Source organism: Hordeum vulgare, chromosome 5H (assembly GCF_904849725.1).
Source record: "Hordeum vulgare subsp. vulgare chromosome 5H, MorexV3_pseudomolecules_assembly, whole genome shotgun sequence".
NCBI lineage: Eukaryota > Viridiplantae > Streptophyta > Magnoliopsida > Poales > Poaceae > Hordeum > Hordeum vulgare.
This window is the reverse complement of record NC_058522.1, coordinates 536,152,814-536,171,292: the sequence shown is the minus strand read 5'-3', so window position 1 is coordinate 536,171,292 and position 18,479 is coordinate 536,152,814. Positions and strand designations below refer to the sequence as shown.

General features: G+C 49.9%; 4 protein-coding genes across 5 annotated transcripts; 1 reads left to right on the top strand and 3 right to left on the bottom strand.

Moving 5' to 3' along the window:
• Positions 1-850: 850 nt before the first annotated feature.
• Positions 851-3,496, bottom strand: LOC123452459 (protein AE7-like 1). Its single transcript, XM_045129110.1, has 5 exons — positions 3,270-3,496; positions 3,024-3,129; positions 2,257-2,356; positions 1,414-1,459; positions 851-1,194 (listed from the first exon to the last, which is right to left on the bottom strand). The coding sequence occupies exons 1-5, from the start codon at positions 3,367-3,369 to the stop codon at positions 1,085-1,087; spliced, it is 462 nt and encodes a 153-aa protein (XP_044985045.1). The 5' UTR covers positions 3,370-3,496; the 3' UTR covers positions 851-1,084.
• Positions 3,497-3,557: 61 nt separating this feature from the next.
• On the top strand, positions 3,558-7,347 carry LOC123452456 (pentatricopeptide repeat-containing protein At2g22070). Of its 2 annotated transcripts, XM_045129107.1 has the most exons (3): positions 3,558-6,297; positions 6,632-6,843; positions 7,043-7,347. In XM_045129107.1, exon 1 carries the CDS (start codon positions 3,573-3,575, stop codon positions 5,979-5,981), a length of 2,409 nt encoding a protein of 802 aa, XP_044985042.1. In that variant the 5' UTR covers positions 3,558-3,572; the 3' UTR covers positions 5,982-6,297; positions 6,632-6,843; positions 7,043-7,347. The 2 variants fall into 2 exon arrangements, with proteins under 2 accessions (XP_044985042.1, XP_044985041.1); XM_045129106.1 differs by having other exon boundaries at positions 6,632-7,347.
• A 556-nt stretch (positions 7,348-7,903) lies between these two features.
• On the bottom strand, positions 7,904-14,070 carry LOC123452458 (S-adenosyl-L-methionine-dependent tRNA 4-demethylwyosine synthase). The gene is made up of 8 exons (XM_045129109.1): positions 13,074-14,070; positions 12,312-12,427; positions 11,946-12,121; positions 9,656-9,846; positions 9,473-9,559; positions 9,221-9,378; positions 8,906-9,116; positions 7,904-8,321 (listed from the first exon to the last, which is right to left on the bottom strand). The coding sequence occupies exons 1-8, from the start codon at positions 13,977-13,979 to the stop codon at positions 8,172-8,174; spliced, it is 1,995 nt and encodes a 664-aa protein (XP_044985044.1). The 5' UTR covers positions 13,980-14,070; the 3' UTR covers positions 7,904-8,171.
• A 101-nt stretch (positions 14,071-14,171) lies between these two features.
• Positions 14,172-18,178, bottom strand: LOC123452457 (probable methyltransferase PMT28). Its single transcript, XM_045129108.1, has 8 exons — positions 17,162-18,178; positions 16,897-17,046; positions 16,000-16,270; positions 15,811-15,903; positions 15,467-15,641; positions 15,120-15,365; positions 14,847-15,041; positions 14,172-14,748 (listed from the first exon to the last, which is right to left on the bottom strand). Exons 1-8 carry the CDS (start codon positions 17,981-17,983, stop codon positions 14,550-14,552), a joined length of 2,151 nt encoding a protein of 716 aa, XP_044985043.1. The 5' UTR covers positions 17,984-18,178; the 3' UTR covers positions 14,172-14,549.
• Positions 18,179-18,479: the final 301 nt, after the last annotated feature.

Genomic DNA, 18,479 nt, shown 5'->3' with positions numbered 1-18,479 from the left:
ATATAAAAACAAAAAGGAAAAGTTTGAAAAGAAAAAATTATACTGATCACCATGTAAGATCAAAGGCATATAGCATCGATTGAGACATAACAAAGACTTAGCAAAACAGTATGAGAATTGTAAGATATATTTTCATACTGTTATATATCTACAAACTCAGTCAAACTTAAAGAAGTTTGACTTAGGACAAACATAGAACTTCAAATATCTTGAAACGGAGAAAGTACAAGCAAGGCATAGGTATAGGACCATTCATCCCATCGTCTGCCTGCGCTGGCGCGGCTGGACGGAAACTTGTCTGAACTTGTCAGTTGCCCCGTCCGCAAGCAAAATGAAAACTACCGGAGTACTACGCCCGACCGCTGTTCTGACGCACACACGCTGTCGAGCACAATACAACATGCAGCACAACCAGATCGCACGGAACCTGGCATCCGATGCAAAATTTCCATTCGTCGTCGCGGCGGTCAATGAGACAAGGTTCCTTCCAGTTCACAGATGATAAAAATCCGAGTCATGTTTTGACCGGAGATCGACATGGACGGAGGTGCATAAACATATGGTCATATGGACAGCAAGCAAAGCCGCACACGTTATTACATCACAACTTTGCCTCATTTTTGACATTGCCAAAGACTACATAGGTTAGAGAGAGCACCACACGGCTCCCCTTCTTCTCAGAGCTGATGACCAGCGACTGATGCGTCTAAAAGAAAAACGTGACAGCGGATAAGGGAGGGACTAATCACGACTTAACCGCGCATCACATTCCGCTTCTAAAACCCTGACGGCAATAGCCAATGATAATAATAACAATCAATAGAGAACCAGTAAGATAGGACCAAATCAATCATGCTGCAACAAACTACTCCAAGGACCGGCGCATAAGCAGGCACGGAAAAGCATTGCTGATATTCCTCCAGGTAGCATATACTACTACAACTAAGGGAAAAGAATGGCAAATACATGATCAGGTACACTATCTTTTCTCGAAATCAGGTACAGTGTCCGGCAAAACACAAAATGCCTGCCTATTATTGCTGTACAGGAGGCAGGAGGCAGGTTGTCTGGCATCAGGGTCGAGCTAGTAGGAGGATGAGTGATCCGAGCAGAGGCAGTCGTCCACCAGCTGCCGGAGGTTGGGGTTCTCCAACGCCGCCGCAACCCTCTCCTTGTCGTTCAGCTGTTTGTTTACTGTCAATCCAGCATGTTAATATAAACATACATATACTAAAGCATCGCTGTTCAAACACAAATTCTGCTATACAACTGCCGTTCTTGTTTTGCATGGTTCAGCAGGTACAGAGTAAAATGGACTAATTGTATCGTTCCGTGGATAATGCTGCCCTGTGATTGGACTGAAAGCAACAAGCTTAGCCATGAGTTAGGTACTGTATTTGTCATCTTACGCACCTGATTCCTCATTAGCAAGAGATCCTGGAGCAACCTTAATGTCAATCTGCACATTCATACACGAAAGAACAAAGGAATCATATTCCCACTGAAATGCTTAATAGCTGAATAATATATTCATCAGGAATTATTATGAAGGGGGTTTTGTTCAAAAATATTATGAAGTTTTTTTGTGTGTGTGGAGATCGTTTGGATTATAGCTAGCTCCAAATCTTAAACATGCTACCGAAGACAAGCACTTGAACAAATAACTTACAGATCCATGAACAGTGTTCTACAGAAAGAAATTTTAAAAGACTATGTGATGATTTATGGTTCCTCCTAGGGAGATAAATAAAACATCATAAACGGCGTTCAGTAGGTTTATTAACATTCTTATAGGTCATAGGAGCTTCTAACTGCACAGAATTTACAGTGTTTGGCTTGTGATGCCTGTCTTCTTCTCTTGATCTACACAATGTTTACGAATTTGCAAACATGCACATCTGTGTACATATGTGACAAGTGTCTCGAGGGATGAAAAAACAAGTATCAACTAATGGTTGTATTTGTGACATTCCATCTATCCAATATTTCACTGCATAGAGACAAAAGAAATCAAACCGTTTTGTCTAAACTGAACATGAATGTAAGATCGGATAATTGCTGCTGATGACGCATATCACCAAACAGAGATGGAGGAAACGAAAAGTATTGCCTAAATTGAACATGCATGTAAACTCTAAAACATTGGGTAATGGCTGCTGATGGCACATATGCTACATAAAACCTAATGTGATTTATAAAGCATCTCAACTAGTTGACTTAATCAGAAATCGATGAATATAGGAACATGCTAAGCACCTTGAAATGCGGAGGAAAGTTTTGCATCAACTTAAGCCTGAGGCACAGACCAATCACTGTGGCCATACTGCAGTGTTGCACAGTTGGCGTGAAGGTTATCCTGCAAGCAATTGTAAGGTGTGAACAGTGATCCCCAAAAGTTGAAGCTGGATGATAGTTCTTGATTTCTTGCGTGAAACAAAACAGATTATGTACACGAGCAGACTGTACTGTACAGTGAGAGAACAGAGGATGCTCCGCTTGCAATAAAGAAAATGCATTCTGAAGCTCGCAGACCCCGTATCAAGAATGAAGATATATACGGATCAGATTGATAGTGGAAAGTCAAAATCTCAATCAGCAAGCAGAGGCAAGTCAAATCCTGCACGCCTTTTTTCCTTTCACAGAAAACAGTCAGGGCTGTAGAGCCTGCTTTCAAGATCACACTCTGAATCTCCAGTGAGATGGAAAATGAGAAAGGATCATATTTGGTAGCTCATCGGTGACAACGATTATCTTGTCACGAATGTAAATCCAAACCTGGCTAGCTGGAATGCGTGAACCGGGCATATGTTCTACATTTCCACTACAAACCCACAATGATTCTGGCTTCTAATACTGGAAGGGGCTGATAGGGGCATCAGTGAACGCTGGAACTTAAACAAATAACATGCGAAATTAGCAGTAAGTACTACTACCTCGCAGTCCCGGCCCCTACTAATTTGGCAACTTGGTGCCCTAACAATCACTAGAAATGTTGGGCAGCACAATCTTGCAGGCATACGTACTGGATGTGGCCGAGCTTCTCGTCGACGGATACGGACTCCTGGGAGAGCACGCTGAGCTGCTCCAGCGAGTAGGGGTGCTCCGGGTCCTTGATGTCCCGCACCGTATCTGCACACACACACACACACACACACACACACACAAACACACACACCCAAATCCGTTAGCTCCCCGTTGCTGAAGCCAGCCAATCAATGGAGGGAGGAAAAAACGAAAGAGGGGAACCGAGTAGGGGATCCCGTAGTTACCGAAGACGTCGAGCGCGTCGAGCGCCGCGTGCGCGGGGTGGGCGGCGCGCTCCGGCCGCTCGTGCACCACCGGGTTCGCGTTGATCATCCCCACCGTCATCTCCCCCTCCTCCTCTTCCCCGGCGGCCGGCGCGGCGGTGCTCTGCCGTGCGACTTCGGTCGTCGGCGGAGAGAGACAAGAGGACAAAACTGTTGGCGAGCTGGCTGTTTCGGTTTCGGTTTGGGGAAAGTGGGGCGAGCGAGCGAGCGAGCGAGCCGGTTTTGCTAATCCGGTGGGCCGCGGCCCGCTAACTTTCCCGCGACATGCGAGATGCCGCCGCCCTGGACCTGGAGCCCCACGCCGGGCCGCCGCGGACGGCGCTGGCCGCCGCCGCCGACCACTGCGCGCGCCTCCTGCGTCTCTGCGGCGCGGCCGCCAACCCGGGCGCCGGGCGCGCCGTCCACGCGCGCGCCGTCAAGGTCGGCCTCCTCGCCAGCGCCTACCTCTGCAACAACCTCCTCTCCTACTACGCCGCCGCCGGAGGAGGCGGCGGCCTCCGGGAGGCGCGGCGCCTGTTCGACGAGGTCCCCGCGGCGCGGCGGAACGTGTTCACGTGGAACTCGCTGCTGTCGGCCTACGCCAAGTCGGGCCGCCTGGCCGACGCGCGCGCCGTGTTCGCGGAAATGCCCGAGCGCGACGCCGTGTCGTGGACCGTCATGGTCGTGGGGCTCAACCGCGCCCGCCGCTTCTGGGAGGCCGTCGAGGCGTTCCTGGACATGGTTGGGGACGGGCTGGCGCCGACGCAGTTCACGCTCACGAACGTGCTCTCCTCGTGCGCGGCCGTGGAGGCTGGCGGGGCCGGGAGGAGGGTGCACTCCTTCGTCGTCAAGCTCGGCCTGGGCGGCTGCGTGCCTGTGGCCAACTCGGTGCTCAACATGTACGGCAAGTGCGGGGACGCCGAGACGGCGAGGGCCGTGTTTGAAAGGATGCCGCTGCGGAGCGTGTCGAGCTGGAACGCCATGGTGTCGCTGGACGCGCGTCTGGGGAGGATGGACCTTGCCGTGTCCTTGTTCGAGACCATGCCGGACCGGACCATCGTCTCATGGAACGCAATCATCACGGGGTACAACCAGAACGGGCTTGACGCCAAGGCATTGCGGTTCTTCTCGCGGATGCTGCGGGATTCTTCTTCCATGGTGCCGGATGAATTCACAATCACCAGTGTACTGTCAGCCTGCGCCAACCTTCGTATGGTGAGCATAGGAAAGCAGGTGCACGCATACATCTTGACAAGCGGAATGCCGTGTGTCGGTCAGGTCACCAATGCGCTCATCTCAATGTATGCCAAGTCCGGCAGTGTCGAGAATGCCAGGGGGGTGATGGACCAGGCAGTGGTGGCCGATCTGAATGTGATATCCTTCACTGCTCTCCTGGAAGGCTATGTTAAGCTTGGCGATATGAAGCGTGCAAGGGAGATCTTCGATGTTATGAGTGATCGAGATGTCGTCGCCTGGACTGCGATGATCGTCGGCTACGAGCAGAATGGTCACAACGACGAGGCTATGGAGCTCTTCAGGTCAATGATCAGAAGCGGACCAGACCCAAACAGCTATACTCTTGCTGCTGTTCTTAGCGTCTGCGCGAGCCTGGCGTGCCTTGACTACGGCAAGCAGATCCACTGCAAGGCCATCAGGTCACTGCAGGAGCAATCCAGCTCCGTCAGCAACGCCATCGTCACCATGTACGCAAGGTCAGGCAGCCTGCCATTGGCCAGGAGGGTGTTTGGTCAGGTCCGCTGGCGCAAGGAGACGGTGACATGGACGTCGATGATCGTAGCCTTGGCGCAGCATGGCCTGGGAGAAGATGCCGTTGGCCTGTTTGAAGAAATGCTTCGTGTCGGCGTGGAGCCGGACCGGATAACCTATGTGGGCGTGTTCTCGGCGTGCACCCACGCCGGCTTTGTAGACCAAGGGAGGATGTACTACCAGCAGATGCAGGACAAGCACAGCATTGCGCCTGAGATGAGCCACTACGCGTGCATGGTCGACCTGCTCGCCCGCAGCGGTCTGCTCTCCGAGGCTCAGGAGTTCATCCGGCAGATGCCAGTGGAGCCCGACGCGATAGCCTGGGGGGCACTTCTCTCAGCCTGCAGAGTGCACAAGAACGCAGAGCTGGCGGAGCTCGCGGCGGAGAAGCTGTTGTCGATCGACCCTGGCAACAGCGGTGCCTACTCGGCCCTCTGCAATGTCTACGCCGCCTGCGGGAGGTGGGGCGACGCGGCGAAGACCTGGAAGCGGAGGAAGGACGGGGCTGTGAGGAAGGAGACGGGGTTCAGCTGGACGCACGTGCGTGGCAGGGTCCATGTCTTTGGGGCGGACGACACCCTGCACCCGCAGAGGGAGGCTGTCTACAGGATGGCTGCCAAGACGTGGCAGGATATCAAGAAGGCAGGCTTCATCCCGGACCTCCAGTCGGTCCTGCACGACGTCGACGACGAGCTCAAGGAGGAGATGCTGAGCCGGCACAGCGAGAAGCTCGCCATCGCGTTCGGCCTCCTGGCCACGCCGGAGGGCATGACGCTGCGGGTCATGAAGAACCTGCGGGTGTGCAACGACTGCCATACGGCGATCAAGTTCATCTCCAAGGTCGCGGACAGGGAGATCATCCTTCGGGATGCCACCAGGTTCCACCATTTCAGGGATGGGCTGTGCTCGTGCAAAGATTATTGGTAGGAGGAATTTTTGGTTCCCAGGGAAGGAGGAATTTTTGTTTGTTGGTTCATTCTGGCAGATCTAACCGACGGGTCTATGGTGCATACATATCAGCACTCTGCGGTATTCCAGATGGATCACCTGGCCCAAATGGGTTCCGGCTAAATTTTACCAAAAATTCTGGGAACTCATCAAGTGGGATTTGAAATCTTTGCTTGATGACTTTCATAGTGGACAAATAGATATCTCTAGGCTTAGTTATGGCTTAGTTACCTTGATCCCAAAATGCAAGGATGCTAAAGGAATACAAAAGTTTAGACCCGCTTGTCTCCTCAAGGTGAGTTTCAAAATTATCACTACAAAGTTCCTCATGAATAGGCAGAATTGGTTGCTGGTGACGTGATTTCCCCTGTCTGGGCAGCTTCTGTTAAGAAACAAATACGTGGAGAATCAATGCCTGTCCGGTGTTAAAATTAAACCTTGTGATTCCCAGTTCTGGGCTGGGTTAATTGCCAACAAAAAAAGGTTTCTTGTTTATTTATGCAAACACCATGTGGTTAAATGGCAGACACACGAGTTTCGGGAAGATTGGTGGATTGGTAATAGGCCATTAGTGCAATCCTATCCTCACCTGTATAGCATTTGCCTAACTAAAAATGTTGGTGTTGCAGATGTTCTGAAGAATGGATGGTACTATGTTAAATTTAGAAGAACCTTATGTGGGGGGTGATACTCCGACTCTTTGGGAGAGTATTCAGGAACCTTGTGCAGAAACAGACCTTGCTGATTGTGATGGCGTGGAGATGGTTTCTGTTAGTTACTGTGGCTCCTGGCATGGAATATAATGAAATGCGCATTTGGCTTTGGCCAAGTTTCTGATGCTGTGAGTGAACTCTTTGGTTCCTGGCTCCCCAGTTTTAAGAAGCATGAAAGGAAGTTGATTGTGGCTGCTTGAGGTGGCGTCCATTTTGTGGACGATTTGGAAATGCTGGGATCGTGCTTGCTTTGAGAATGAGATTGGTGATCCTGATGTGGTGGTCCATCTAGTTGAATACTGGCTTAACTCATGGTTTATTTTGCAGATAAAACAGGTGAATCGCGAGGCGCTGACCTGGGGAGTAGCGCTATTCGAGCAAATAGCAAATGAGGTGCCTGGTTGATGCATTCTACTGCTGGGACTTCACAAGAAGGATGGGAGATTTAAATGCAGCCTCTTGCATCTTTTGTTCACTTTGCTCGCAGTTTTTCATCGGGTCTGTAACAAATGTCTGCTGCTGTTTTGCGCCCAGTCCAGGGTTGTGGGATTTGTTTTGCCTCCAAGTGCTAAAAAGACATTGGGTTTCATGCTAGTAAGCGTGCACGTATAATCGCAGGAATTCTTTCAATATTCTCACTGCCATGACTAAATCAGACTTCTGGACCAAAATAACCGACACAACAATATTTCAGGTTTAACAACAATCTAAACTGAAAATTTATACTCCCTCCGTCTGGAATTACTTATTGTACAAATGAATAAAAATGGATTTATCTAGAACTAAAACACATCTAGATACATCTATTCTTACGATAAGTATTTCCGGAAGGAGGGAGTAGCAATCAGAACTGATATTCCCGGTGCAGGTGCCATCTGAATACCAATTTATCTAAGAACTCCATAAATCATTGAGGAAGTTCTCTTTCTTCAAAAGGGGAAATTCCAACAGAGTAAGCCGGTCAAGCCATCGAGGTACTGCTAACTTCAGGATCCCTCTATGTAAACAAAGCCAAAGTGTCTTCTAGAAAAACAACAAAGTGTAACTCCACGAGTACTTATCTAGCAACATCCTATACTGTATGGGCTGAATGGGGCGAGCAATTTCGGCAAAAATGTGGCTGCTTCCAACATTGTAGGCCTTGATAGGAAGAGAAGTGTCACTGGTACCAACCTATATCCATCAGTCTAAGCAATCAGACAGAAAAGTCTCCATTTAACCTGTTTTTCAAAATCTCAGTTGTAAACATCACTACAGTTCGTCGGGCCCCAAAAAAAAAAAAAAAGAGGTACATGTTGCAAACACTGCAGCCAAACAAAATAATGGCACCGGAGCCCCACTCTCCACAATTCTTGATTTCCAAAATTTTGGCTCCTGGGATGTGGTGGTAGACATGTTAGTCTCTGATGAAATGAGCCGTCTCATCCATATGGCTTGGTGACAAGATTGGTCAAGGTTAGCCTTTGAGTGCTGCGGCTCCATGGCGCCTTTCCTTCTTGAAGCGAGCTTGATCTGGATCGAAGCCGCCTTCGTCTGCGCCATAGACGGCCCAAGAAGGTGTCACGGCCATGTAATCGCTGCTTTTGAAAGGCTTGCCAGACATCACCTGCATTGGCGAACAAATGTCAACTCCGATGAAACTATCTTTTTTATCGGTCACGTCTCAATCTCTATCTACGTCAAAGTTGAGTACATCACAATTTCTCCCTGCCATCTGATAGGAACGTACATAAACACGAGGCAAAATATATAGGCTAAAAAATAGTACAATCTTCAACATGGAATTTATGAACCATAACTTCATATGCACCAATTTGTTAATTTAAAATACTTGTGCAGCATTAAATTTCCCAAAGCAACATAGTGCCAGAACATGTTAGGATATGTACACAGGCAAAAGTTCGTGCAAAAATATGACCATATTTTTGCACATATTTTTGCATGTGTGCAACAAACCTAATGATCTTTTTTTTGCACAATTTTGTACATATGCATATTATAAGATGATCTAGTAATGTTATTTGCATTTTTTTAATGCATATCATATAATAATACTTGCATGTAACCATAGGATGTACAAGACGATTTCATTTTGGTGGCCTACCAATAGATAATGCATGCAGAATATTAACTTCTACACCAAGACAAATGCTCAACCCCAGTATTAATTATCCTTGAAGGAAAGCTCACCAGTTCATTGAATCGGTCGTAATCTATCCATGTATGCCATTTGCCATTGATCTTAAACTTGTCTACCTTTGCAAGCAGGACACAACAGGAATGCACATGCTCACAGGCTAATTCATACACGCCACCACTTTTTGTTGCCAACACCTCAGAGAATTCTTTTACATCAGCATGCCAGGGGACATTTTCCATTGTCAACTTTGAAGTTGCTGACCTGTATGCATTACCAAAGAATATCAGCTGAGAAGATCAGCAACCCAAGAAGCCGCCAAGCCAGAATTAGCAGGTGGTATTTTCTTTTCTTTAAAATGCACTTACGAGCCACAGTATGTTACACCCTTGACTTCAATGAAATCAGGTTGCCCAAGCTTTAGCAAGTTTGCATATGCATCAATCTCTTCCACATTCCAGCCTTTGACCAATGTCAGTCGGTACACCGTCCTTTGATCTTTGTCATGCAGGGACTTGAGCGAATCCTAGTGAAGTGTCAAAGAAATAGACACAATATTGGAGTTAGTATTTGTAAATCATATTCATGGCGTGCATCTGCAAATATTTCTGCATATATACCAGAAAACGCTCCCAGAAGTCTGAAAAGAGTGGCCTGTCAACAGCCTTCAGACTTTCTTTTGTAGCTGCATCCACACTGACATACAGCTGCAACCATAGAGGCATTACAATTATCTCAAGAATGCGTTGTCTGGGCATTTTGCCCAGTTCTGGATCTTAAGTTCAGTCTATTGAGAATGCTACCTGGGTGATAGGTTTCAGCGCCTTAATCTTCTCAGGAAATTGGGCATTTGTAACCAGAAACGTAGATATGTGTCTGCGATGTAGGTCATCAACCAGAGTATTTATCTCTGGGTACATAATTGGTTCGCCAACAAGAGATAATGCACAATGTCTAGGGGATAGACCCTCAGCTAGTCGCTCTGGTTTTACTCCTGATAGTAAGAGAGCAAGAAACAACAAAATTAAAGATCGCAGTGTACTTCTTGAAGATATAAATATTATGGTACTAACCAATAGTCCTGGCGGAACCACTGTATTATGCAATCAATTGTTTAGTAGCTTCACAGAATATTTATGAGGTTTTATTAATCGTGTAGAGACTAAGAGCATCTCCAGCCGCCCCCCAACAGGCCGTCCCCCCCCCCCCAAAAAAAATGCAGAAATTGGCGCCGGCGGACCCAGGACGAACCCAGCTCGCTGGGGGGCCCGGGGGAAAGGAATTCGGTACGAAAACAAAACTGCACCAAATTCCTCCCGCGTGGACCCGCCGAGTCAGCGACTGCACGTTGCCGAGAGGCTTCCTTCTCATCGCCTCGGCTCCCGCGCCGCTGGTTGGGTTTCCAAGGTCTGGCAGCGCAGTGATGCCGAGCCGTCGCGCGTCCCGTCTTTTCCCGGTCACGTCTTCTCCCCGCTATAAAAGTCGTGCCTCGCCGCCGCTTGCCGCACACTCGCCATCCATCCCCTCCCCATCTTTCTCTCTTCCACCGCCCGAAAATCTCTCTCCCCCGAGGCCATGGCGAAGCGATTCCCCGACGACGGAGTGACGGCCAAAGGCTTCGGCTGCCGCTTTCTCCATGAGTGGGAGGCACGGCTTCTCCATGAGGCCAACTACCCGACGCCGCCGGACATGCGCGTGTCGAGCGCATGGCGTCTAAGCACCGGCGGCGTCCCCGTGCCACCGCCACCCTCCGGCGCCGAGCAGCAGGCTGAGATCGCACGGATCCGGGAGTCCTTGCCGGAGGACGCGCGCCAGCAACCCAGGTACACCGCCGACAACCATCCCTTGTGGACGGCGTACTTCCAGCGCTGCCACGAAGAGCAGCCGGGTCCACCAACAGCGCCCTGGCAGTGAGGGGGCGCCACAACTCCGACGGCCATCGTTAATGGTGGGGCATCCCCGGGCGCACGCTCCATGCCGTCCTCACGCACCTCGAGGGCAGCAACGAGCCGCCGTCTTCCTTGCACCGAAATGGGAGCTCTTGGCTACCCGGGCGCATGGCGGCCACGTCGTCATCGTCCTCCGGCTCTCACTGCTTGGGTGCGGCGACGCCTCCCGTCGCCGTCAAGCCCGAGCCCCAGGAGATGTCGTTCGGCCGGCACAGCCGCGGCGGCAACCTCATCATAAACGAGGGCCGCCGCTAATCCTCTCCTCCCCGCGGCCACCTTGGCCTGGTCAAGCCGAAGGAGCCCACAGCGACCATCATCATGAAGAAGGAGCATGAGGCCATGGCCGCCGACCTCGACGCCGGCCTCAAATGGTCGCGTGACGACTACATGCGGGAGGAGATGAAGCACCAGATTCGCGCGCTGGAGGAGATCGCCGAGCGGAGCCGCGGCCGCGAAGAGGGCGACGTCATCGTCCTCTCCGACAACGAGGCAACCGCGCCGACCCCGCCCGTCCGCAGCGCCGACCCAGGGCAGGGCTGCAGCAAGGACGGCGGCGACCCACCGAGCGACGGCGACGGCGGCAACTACACAGCCTTCTACAAGCTCCTTGGCATGGACTAGCCTCAGGGCGACGGCGGCGTAGTTTTTTTAGGTTTTTATTATGCATATTTTAAAATTTGTATAAATATGAGGAAGCCGCCTAAATTTCATCCAAATTTGAGTAATTTTCGTCTGAAATTGGCCGCTGGGGAGCAAACTTGGGGCAGCGGCTGGGAACCAGAGCCCCCCCCCCCCCCCCCCCCAGGGGCAAAAATATCGCCGACTGGCCCCCAGGAGGCGATATTTCAAGCTCGGGGGGGTGGGGGTGGGGGGTGTGTGCTAGCGCCCGGAGATGCTGTAAGTTCTCAGCACTGAGGCTGATTACACAAAATAAACAGATCAAAAGAAATTCACATTTGATGGACCCTGCCATATCTTAATGGAACAGCTCTGCCACGATTACTGCTGGTGTAGGGTTAAAAACCTTCTAAAGGCTGTATCTGTTTAGGCCAGTTATAGTTGTTTTGCCATGGATCTACTTTTTTTGTCCCGGCACTAGAATATTCACTGCAACTTTAATAGGATTTGGCATAATAATGCATACCTGGCACTCCTTTCATTTGCTTAACCATCTTCCTGTGTTCGTCAATTGCAGTATTAACAATGTCAAGAGGATCATCCATCTTCCACTTCCAACTCTTCCCAACAGGATTTGTGTGATGCCTCCAACAGAACACACACTTGTTTGCACAAGCCAAACTTGGAGTTGCCTCCATGCATCTACAAAATTGAGCATCTAATAATCAGAAAACAAACACTCAAGGAAGTAAACCATACAAATATTATGTTCTGCAGAGTGGATCTATGTTATGAAACCGATCTGTGACATAGATTATGTATGAACCAGTCCAACCATGTATTCAGCAAGCATTCCCATATACAATGTCACAGAAGCAAAAAAAATCATCACCTGTGGCTTTCTATGCCATAAAATGAGTGCTTGTAACACCCTCCACGACCTCGAAGCTGTGACTTCGTCCATCTACAAATCTTCACCCCACTATGAGAACCAACAATTTTGTAGCCCTGGAAAAAACACAAGGATTTGTTAATAGGACACTAGATACCATATGTAGAATGAAAATAAACAGACAAAAAACATAAACTACAGACAAGAACTATAAATAGTTAACCCCATCTATACAGATAGAGAATTGGAGAACAGTTCTACCTTACAGGCAAAGACCACAGAGATCTGAGTACCAAATACACACAACCCTAGTGTTAACAGACATCAGTCTGGCATTAAAAAGTTGTCTTAGATCCTAATCAGAAGTTTCACAAAGATGATTGGTTGATTACTTTACAGTTGCTTCAACAATCTCATTCTATCATAGCAAATTGTCAAACTAAAGTATTCTACACAGAGCATTAATTCCACCAGCACGACATATATTAGTTCAATAAATTTATAGAGGGAAACTAATTTATTTGCTGCCTAGCTATGCTTAAAAACTTCCTCAGCCCACAGAGATCTTAAAATTCTGCTCTAGTTCCTTGCCAATGATGTATGTCAGGTAAGCATAGATAAAAAAATAGCAGAATGTGCAATACTCTATCTTCATTAGGCATCATAGGACTCTTTCAAAAATTCAGGTTGATGCACTTTTACATCTGCAAATCAAGAGCATTCAGTATACCAGAAAGAATGTAACAACAAGCTGATGCTCACTTGTTTCTCCAAGCTGGCCCTGATGATGGGCGTGACCATCGCCCTCGCGCCATTTTGCCCTCCATTTGGCAAAGCACCCTCCACCTTCCCATTCTGCTTCTTTGCCGTCGCCTTGCCAGCAATGTCTTCCATGTCAACCTCCCCACTAGCCACCTCTTCCTCTTCCTCATCCTCGTCATCAAAGTCGTCATAATCGGACTCCTCCCCTTCCATCCCATCAAATCCGTTGGCCTCTCCATTGACCCCGTCCTCCTCTTCAACCTCCTCCCCTTTGACCACCCTAAGCACCCTCCCGCACCACTCCTCGAAGACGTGGTCAAGGTCCCCCTCATCCACGTCGCCCTCCCCGACGGGCAGCACCTCGACGGCCCCGAGCGCGCGGAGCCAGCGCGAGAAGCTCCTGGCGGCGGCGTTGAAGGTGTCGCCGTAGGCCCGGGAGCCGACGCCGAAGACGGCGAAGCGGAGGCCCGAGAGGAGCAGCGCCCCGGCGCGGAAGTCGGCGGCGGTCTCCGCGAGCCAGCGCGCGAGGAAGGCGGCGCCGGGCGGGGGCGCTCCGGCGTCGTGCGTGGGGAGGACGAGCAGGAGGAGCGGGACCGAGGGGAGGTCGTCCGGGTCGAAGGCCGCGGCGTCGGTGGCGCGGGCGGGCAGCCCCGCGTCCGCGAGGCGGGCCGAGAGGCGCGCCGCGAGGGCCTTGGAGGTGCCCGTGGCAGACGCGTAGAGGAGGGTCGGGGCGGTGGCGGCGGCGGGGGGGGAGGAGGATGGGGAAGGGGATGGGCGTGGGCTGCGGCGGAGGCGTCGGAGGGTGATGGACTTGTAGAGGAAGAAGAGGGAGGAGGAGGAGAGCAGGAGGAGGAGCGCGAGGTGGGAGGTGCCGGAGGCGGCCGCGGCCGCCGGGGAGGGTGGCATCGCGGCGGCGGCGGCGGGCTGGGGTTTGGGGGGGAGTGGGGTGTTGGTTTCCGGTTTTGGGTTTTGCTGTGCCCTTGCGCGCCGCGCGAGGGGGCTGCTGAAACTGAAACTGAGACGCCAAACTTCAGAACGAGTCCAAAGTCTTTGGAATTTTTTGCATGTTGTTTACAACTTTCAGGAGCACCAAAACAATTGATCAACTCTTCTACTGCATCCTTTACAGATTCCTTCACAGTGTTCAGAAGCTTTACAACATCCTTTTACACATTGTTACAAACTTACAATGTTCAGAAACAACGCGGCGCGGCGCTTGGTTGGCCCTGTTTACACAATCTATCCAAAGGCTTCTTTGCCTGAACCTAGAGCTGGACGGAGGCTGTTACAAGAGTACAAGACGAACTGTAACACCTGCGACCGACGACAATCGTGTGCGCGGTAGATGGTCGTGGAAGCCAACGAATGAACGAACCGTGTATGTGCCTTCATCCCAGATCAACAACCAACCAGGGAGAATCAAAACTGTACTGTTTCAATCAAAAACCGGTGCGCTTGGTGAGTCGACGCGATAGCTCATGGTCGCCACGTTGTTTTCTTTACAGACATGATGCCCTCCTTGTCCTTCCTGAAGGTCATCACGATCTCCCAGTGCAGCGATTTCAGGATCGCCTCCAACGGGTCGAGAATCTCGAGTTTCTCCCGGATGATGGCCCAGCCTCCGGGTCTCAGGATCCGGTCCATCTCGACCAAAATGGCAACGGGTTCCTTGCATCTACATTGTGGAAGCCATATATTACCAAACACTGTAAGCACACCCAGCATTTTACAGAGTCAAAGTTTATAGTACGTCTAGTCCTTCCAACAACATACCTGTTCTTCAAGCGTGAGAACAAATGGTCAGCATGAAGAAGATCGTAGGATCTGGGATACGTGCTAAATGGTTCGCACCAATCGTGGTAGACACCAACCAGTCCGCGCTCAAATATTACAGGTAGGGTGTCTGGAGCATGCACAGGGACAACATTCATGACCCAGACTTTTTCAGACGACAAGGCCGCAGCAAATCTGCAAGATAACAAGCATATAACTAAGAGAAATTCAGCTTATATATTGGGAAATGGGAATTCAGAAAGGAGAGCATACCCTCCATATACAGCTTTCATATCCAGTACGTTTCGGATATTAGTCCAATTGATACCCAAGCCATCCAGATACGATTTCTCAACAACAGCCTTCCAATGGCTATGGTCAGCAGACACCCTTGTCTGCAGGTCCCCAAGCCAATCAGGAAAGGTCTCAAGCCTCTTGGGCCATTCTTCAGGCCACTCACTGCCTCTTTCTTCGATACCAACAGGAGCTTTGTGCAGGCAATGCTTGATTGGAGTATACCTACAAAGGAAAACCAACATTTCAGCTTTACAAGCCAAACAAACTCTACTGTACATGATAATTCAGGAAACACTGTAGTTATTAATCCTCAAATATCCTACCATGCAGTAGCTTTGTTTTGCTCTTCCTTGCAAAATGGAGGGTCTTTTTTTGCTCTTAGGTCATACTCATCATTTGAGGCTGGTCGCTGAAATATCTTTACTCCAAGCTCGCTGGCATCATCACTGTTGTAAGCTATTACGTTCCAACAAACCGCGGTCATCGAAGCTGATATTCCTGTAAAGTTCATCAAGATATTTAAAACATAGACAAGGGAAATAAAACTAACATGACTAGTAATGGCCCCATGAAAGTCGTGATATTTTTACATGCTTGTTCATTTATAATGACATCGGTATTTCAGCAACTCCAGCCTTTTCTCCACACACACAGTAATGTGGCATACCTTCTTCACTCTCGAGATCACCATGTCTGCTCGATATAATGAAGTATCCTCCTGGGCGAAGGATCCTATTCATCTCTATGAGAAGCTTTCCACCTGATTCATACAATACATAGTGTTGTTCAAGATGTGAGTGACGCAGAATAGTGACAAGCTGGGTCTAAAGAGAGGAATGAAGCAGCATATGCATACCATTAGAATGCCATGGTATGTTGCATTCACTGCAGTGGATAATATCAAATGAACCACTAGGAAAGGGTAATCTTCTTGATCCCAGACTGCCAATTGTTGCAGGGATGCCGCGTTCAAGGGCAACTTGTGCAAGGTCTGTTTGGTCATTTGTAAGGCCTAATGATAGTGTAATCACATCCTTCTCGAGTAGAGCAACTCCAAATCCAGCACTTTTGCATCCAATGTCCAATGCTATGCGAATATTTTTACCCCAGTCAAGATCAGGTGCCATCTACGTGACAAACAAAATATCATGTAAATTGTGTTAAGCACACTAAGTAATATTCCCTCCGTTATTTTGGTTTGTACTAAATCAGCAACACTTATTTTGGGATGGAGGGAGTACAAAATATAAGAATATTTGTATTTCAATTACAAAAGATGTAAACAATCTTCCATTTTAAGTTTTAGCCAAAGTAAACTAATTTGTTCCATTATGCGTTACTGTGTAAGAATAAATTTTTTGAATCCGTATACCAGGACACTCAGTGCAGATCAGTGGTAAATGACCTTCGAAAAAACAGGAAAGCTATCGACAAATGAACCAAGAGACTGAAGATGAAAATCATCTGAGCAGATCACAGCTAAGACATTAATTATCCTCTACGCAGAATAGTTCAATCTTTAAAAAGAACAGAGCTATGTGTATAGATTTCCCAAATAATTTGTTCCATATCGACAATTATAATACTCATTTGTTACTGCACTTATTTAGTGTTCAATCAGTTGGCAATGTGCAGAAATTGATTTAATATCATTTCCCAGTAGTAAACTGTAACTGAGTCTGAGTGCTAGAGCTCTTTCTGCATACAACTACCTTGCATCAAAAGCAAATGTAAAAGATCCACCAATTGTTACCTCATCAATTGTGTCGATATAATGTCTTGCGCCCCCTTTGAACTCTGATTCGTCCGGCGGGAAAACAAGGTGCTCGCCGGTCCGATTCAGCCAGTTGTGGTCCTTGGCATAGCTTGACAACCTAGGATGTCCAACATTCCCATACCAAACCTGCAGAGGTAAGTGCATAACGACAGTTGAGAGTTCAGACACACAAGAACAACCTAGTAAAGCAGAGGAAGGAAAACATCATGATTTTTCATCAAATTATGCTCGACCCCCTCACCTTCTCCTTCCTCTCCGGCCATGGAGCAGGCAGCTTGTACTCCTTTGGCAGCGACACCAGGCATGTCAACGGCGACCTCGGGCAGCTCCGCTCGTGGTGCTTCTGGCTCCCATCTCCATCGAAATCCACGCAAGGGGTGTAGTGGTGGCCGCTCTTGGCGCTGCAGAGCTTCCAGTGGTAATGCGCAGCCGAGCTGAAGAGAGGCGGCAGCTTCTTCTTCTTCTTCGAAGCCTTGCTCTTGGCCGCCTCCGGGTCCTCCTCCTCGCCATCTAGCTCGCTGGATTCGTCGGCCCATTCCAGGGCTGGCGCCTTGTCGTCCTCCTCCTTGGGCGCCTTCCCCGTGGCATCCGCGTTGTCCTCCGGCACGGACAGTTCCGGCTCCTGCTCGTCCTCCCACTCCCACTCCGGCTCCGGCTCATTGGGCCCCTGCTCGGGCCTCGCGTCCGGCTCGGTGAGGTTGGACTTCAGCGCGGCGGCGTCCGGCGAGGGGGTGGCATTGGGGCGGCGGGATCTAGGCGGGGAGCGGCGCTTCTTGCGGCCCCGGGGGCTGGTGGGGCGGGGCTTCCTGTGTACGGCGCGGGCGGTGGCGTTGCGGGAGGCCGCTCCGGGGGGCGGGTCGGCGACGTCGGCGGCGAAGTAGGTGCGCTCGGTGGAGATCTGCTGGGAGGAGGAGGTCGGGGCGAGCGTGGTCCAGGTGATGACGAAGGAGAGGCCGAGCGCGATGGCGATGGAGACCTTGGCCGCGAAGCCCAGCGGCGGGCGCCTCCTCCACCAGCTCACCAGCGCTGAGGGCCGGCCGGGTGGGCCCCGGAACACCGTCATGCGGCCGCCGGGCGCCGGCTGTCGGTGGAATGGAGCGGGCCGGAGTGGTTGGTGGCGGTGGCGTGGACTGTTGGGGAGGGAGGCAGAGGAAATCCGGGAAGAAGAACCGGTTGGTCGCTACCGTTCCTCGGCTGTTTTCACCATTTTTTAAGGTGTTTTGCATAATTTTTTCGTGTGCATGGTTAGTCAGTGGTCAATTAATGGCGAGTGAGTGAGCTTAACAATGCTATGCAGCGGTGTTTTTGCTGCTGAATGAGTAATTAGGAAGGGAAGCAGAGGAGTGAGCTCGACAGGTCACCAGCAGCAGGTTGATGGTTCTCTTTGTTAGAAATTAATTAGCAAAGGGTGTCTGAACAGTCATGTCTCTTCTTTCTCTCTGTCGCCAACGGTCACCTGTTCAGAAGGAATGCCTCCGAACAGACGTCTTTTCTTCGCACCTCGTACAGATGTATATATACTTAAGAATCAATAGAAACAGGACTAATGGTCCATTCAC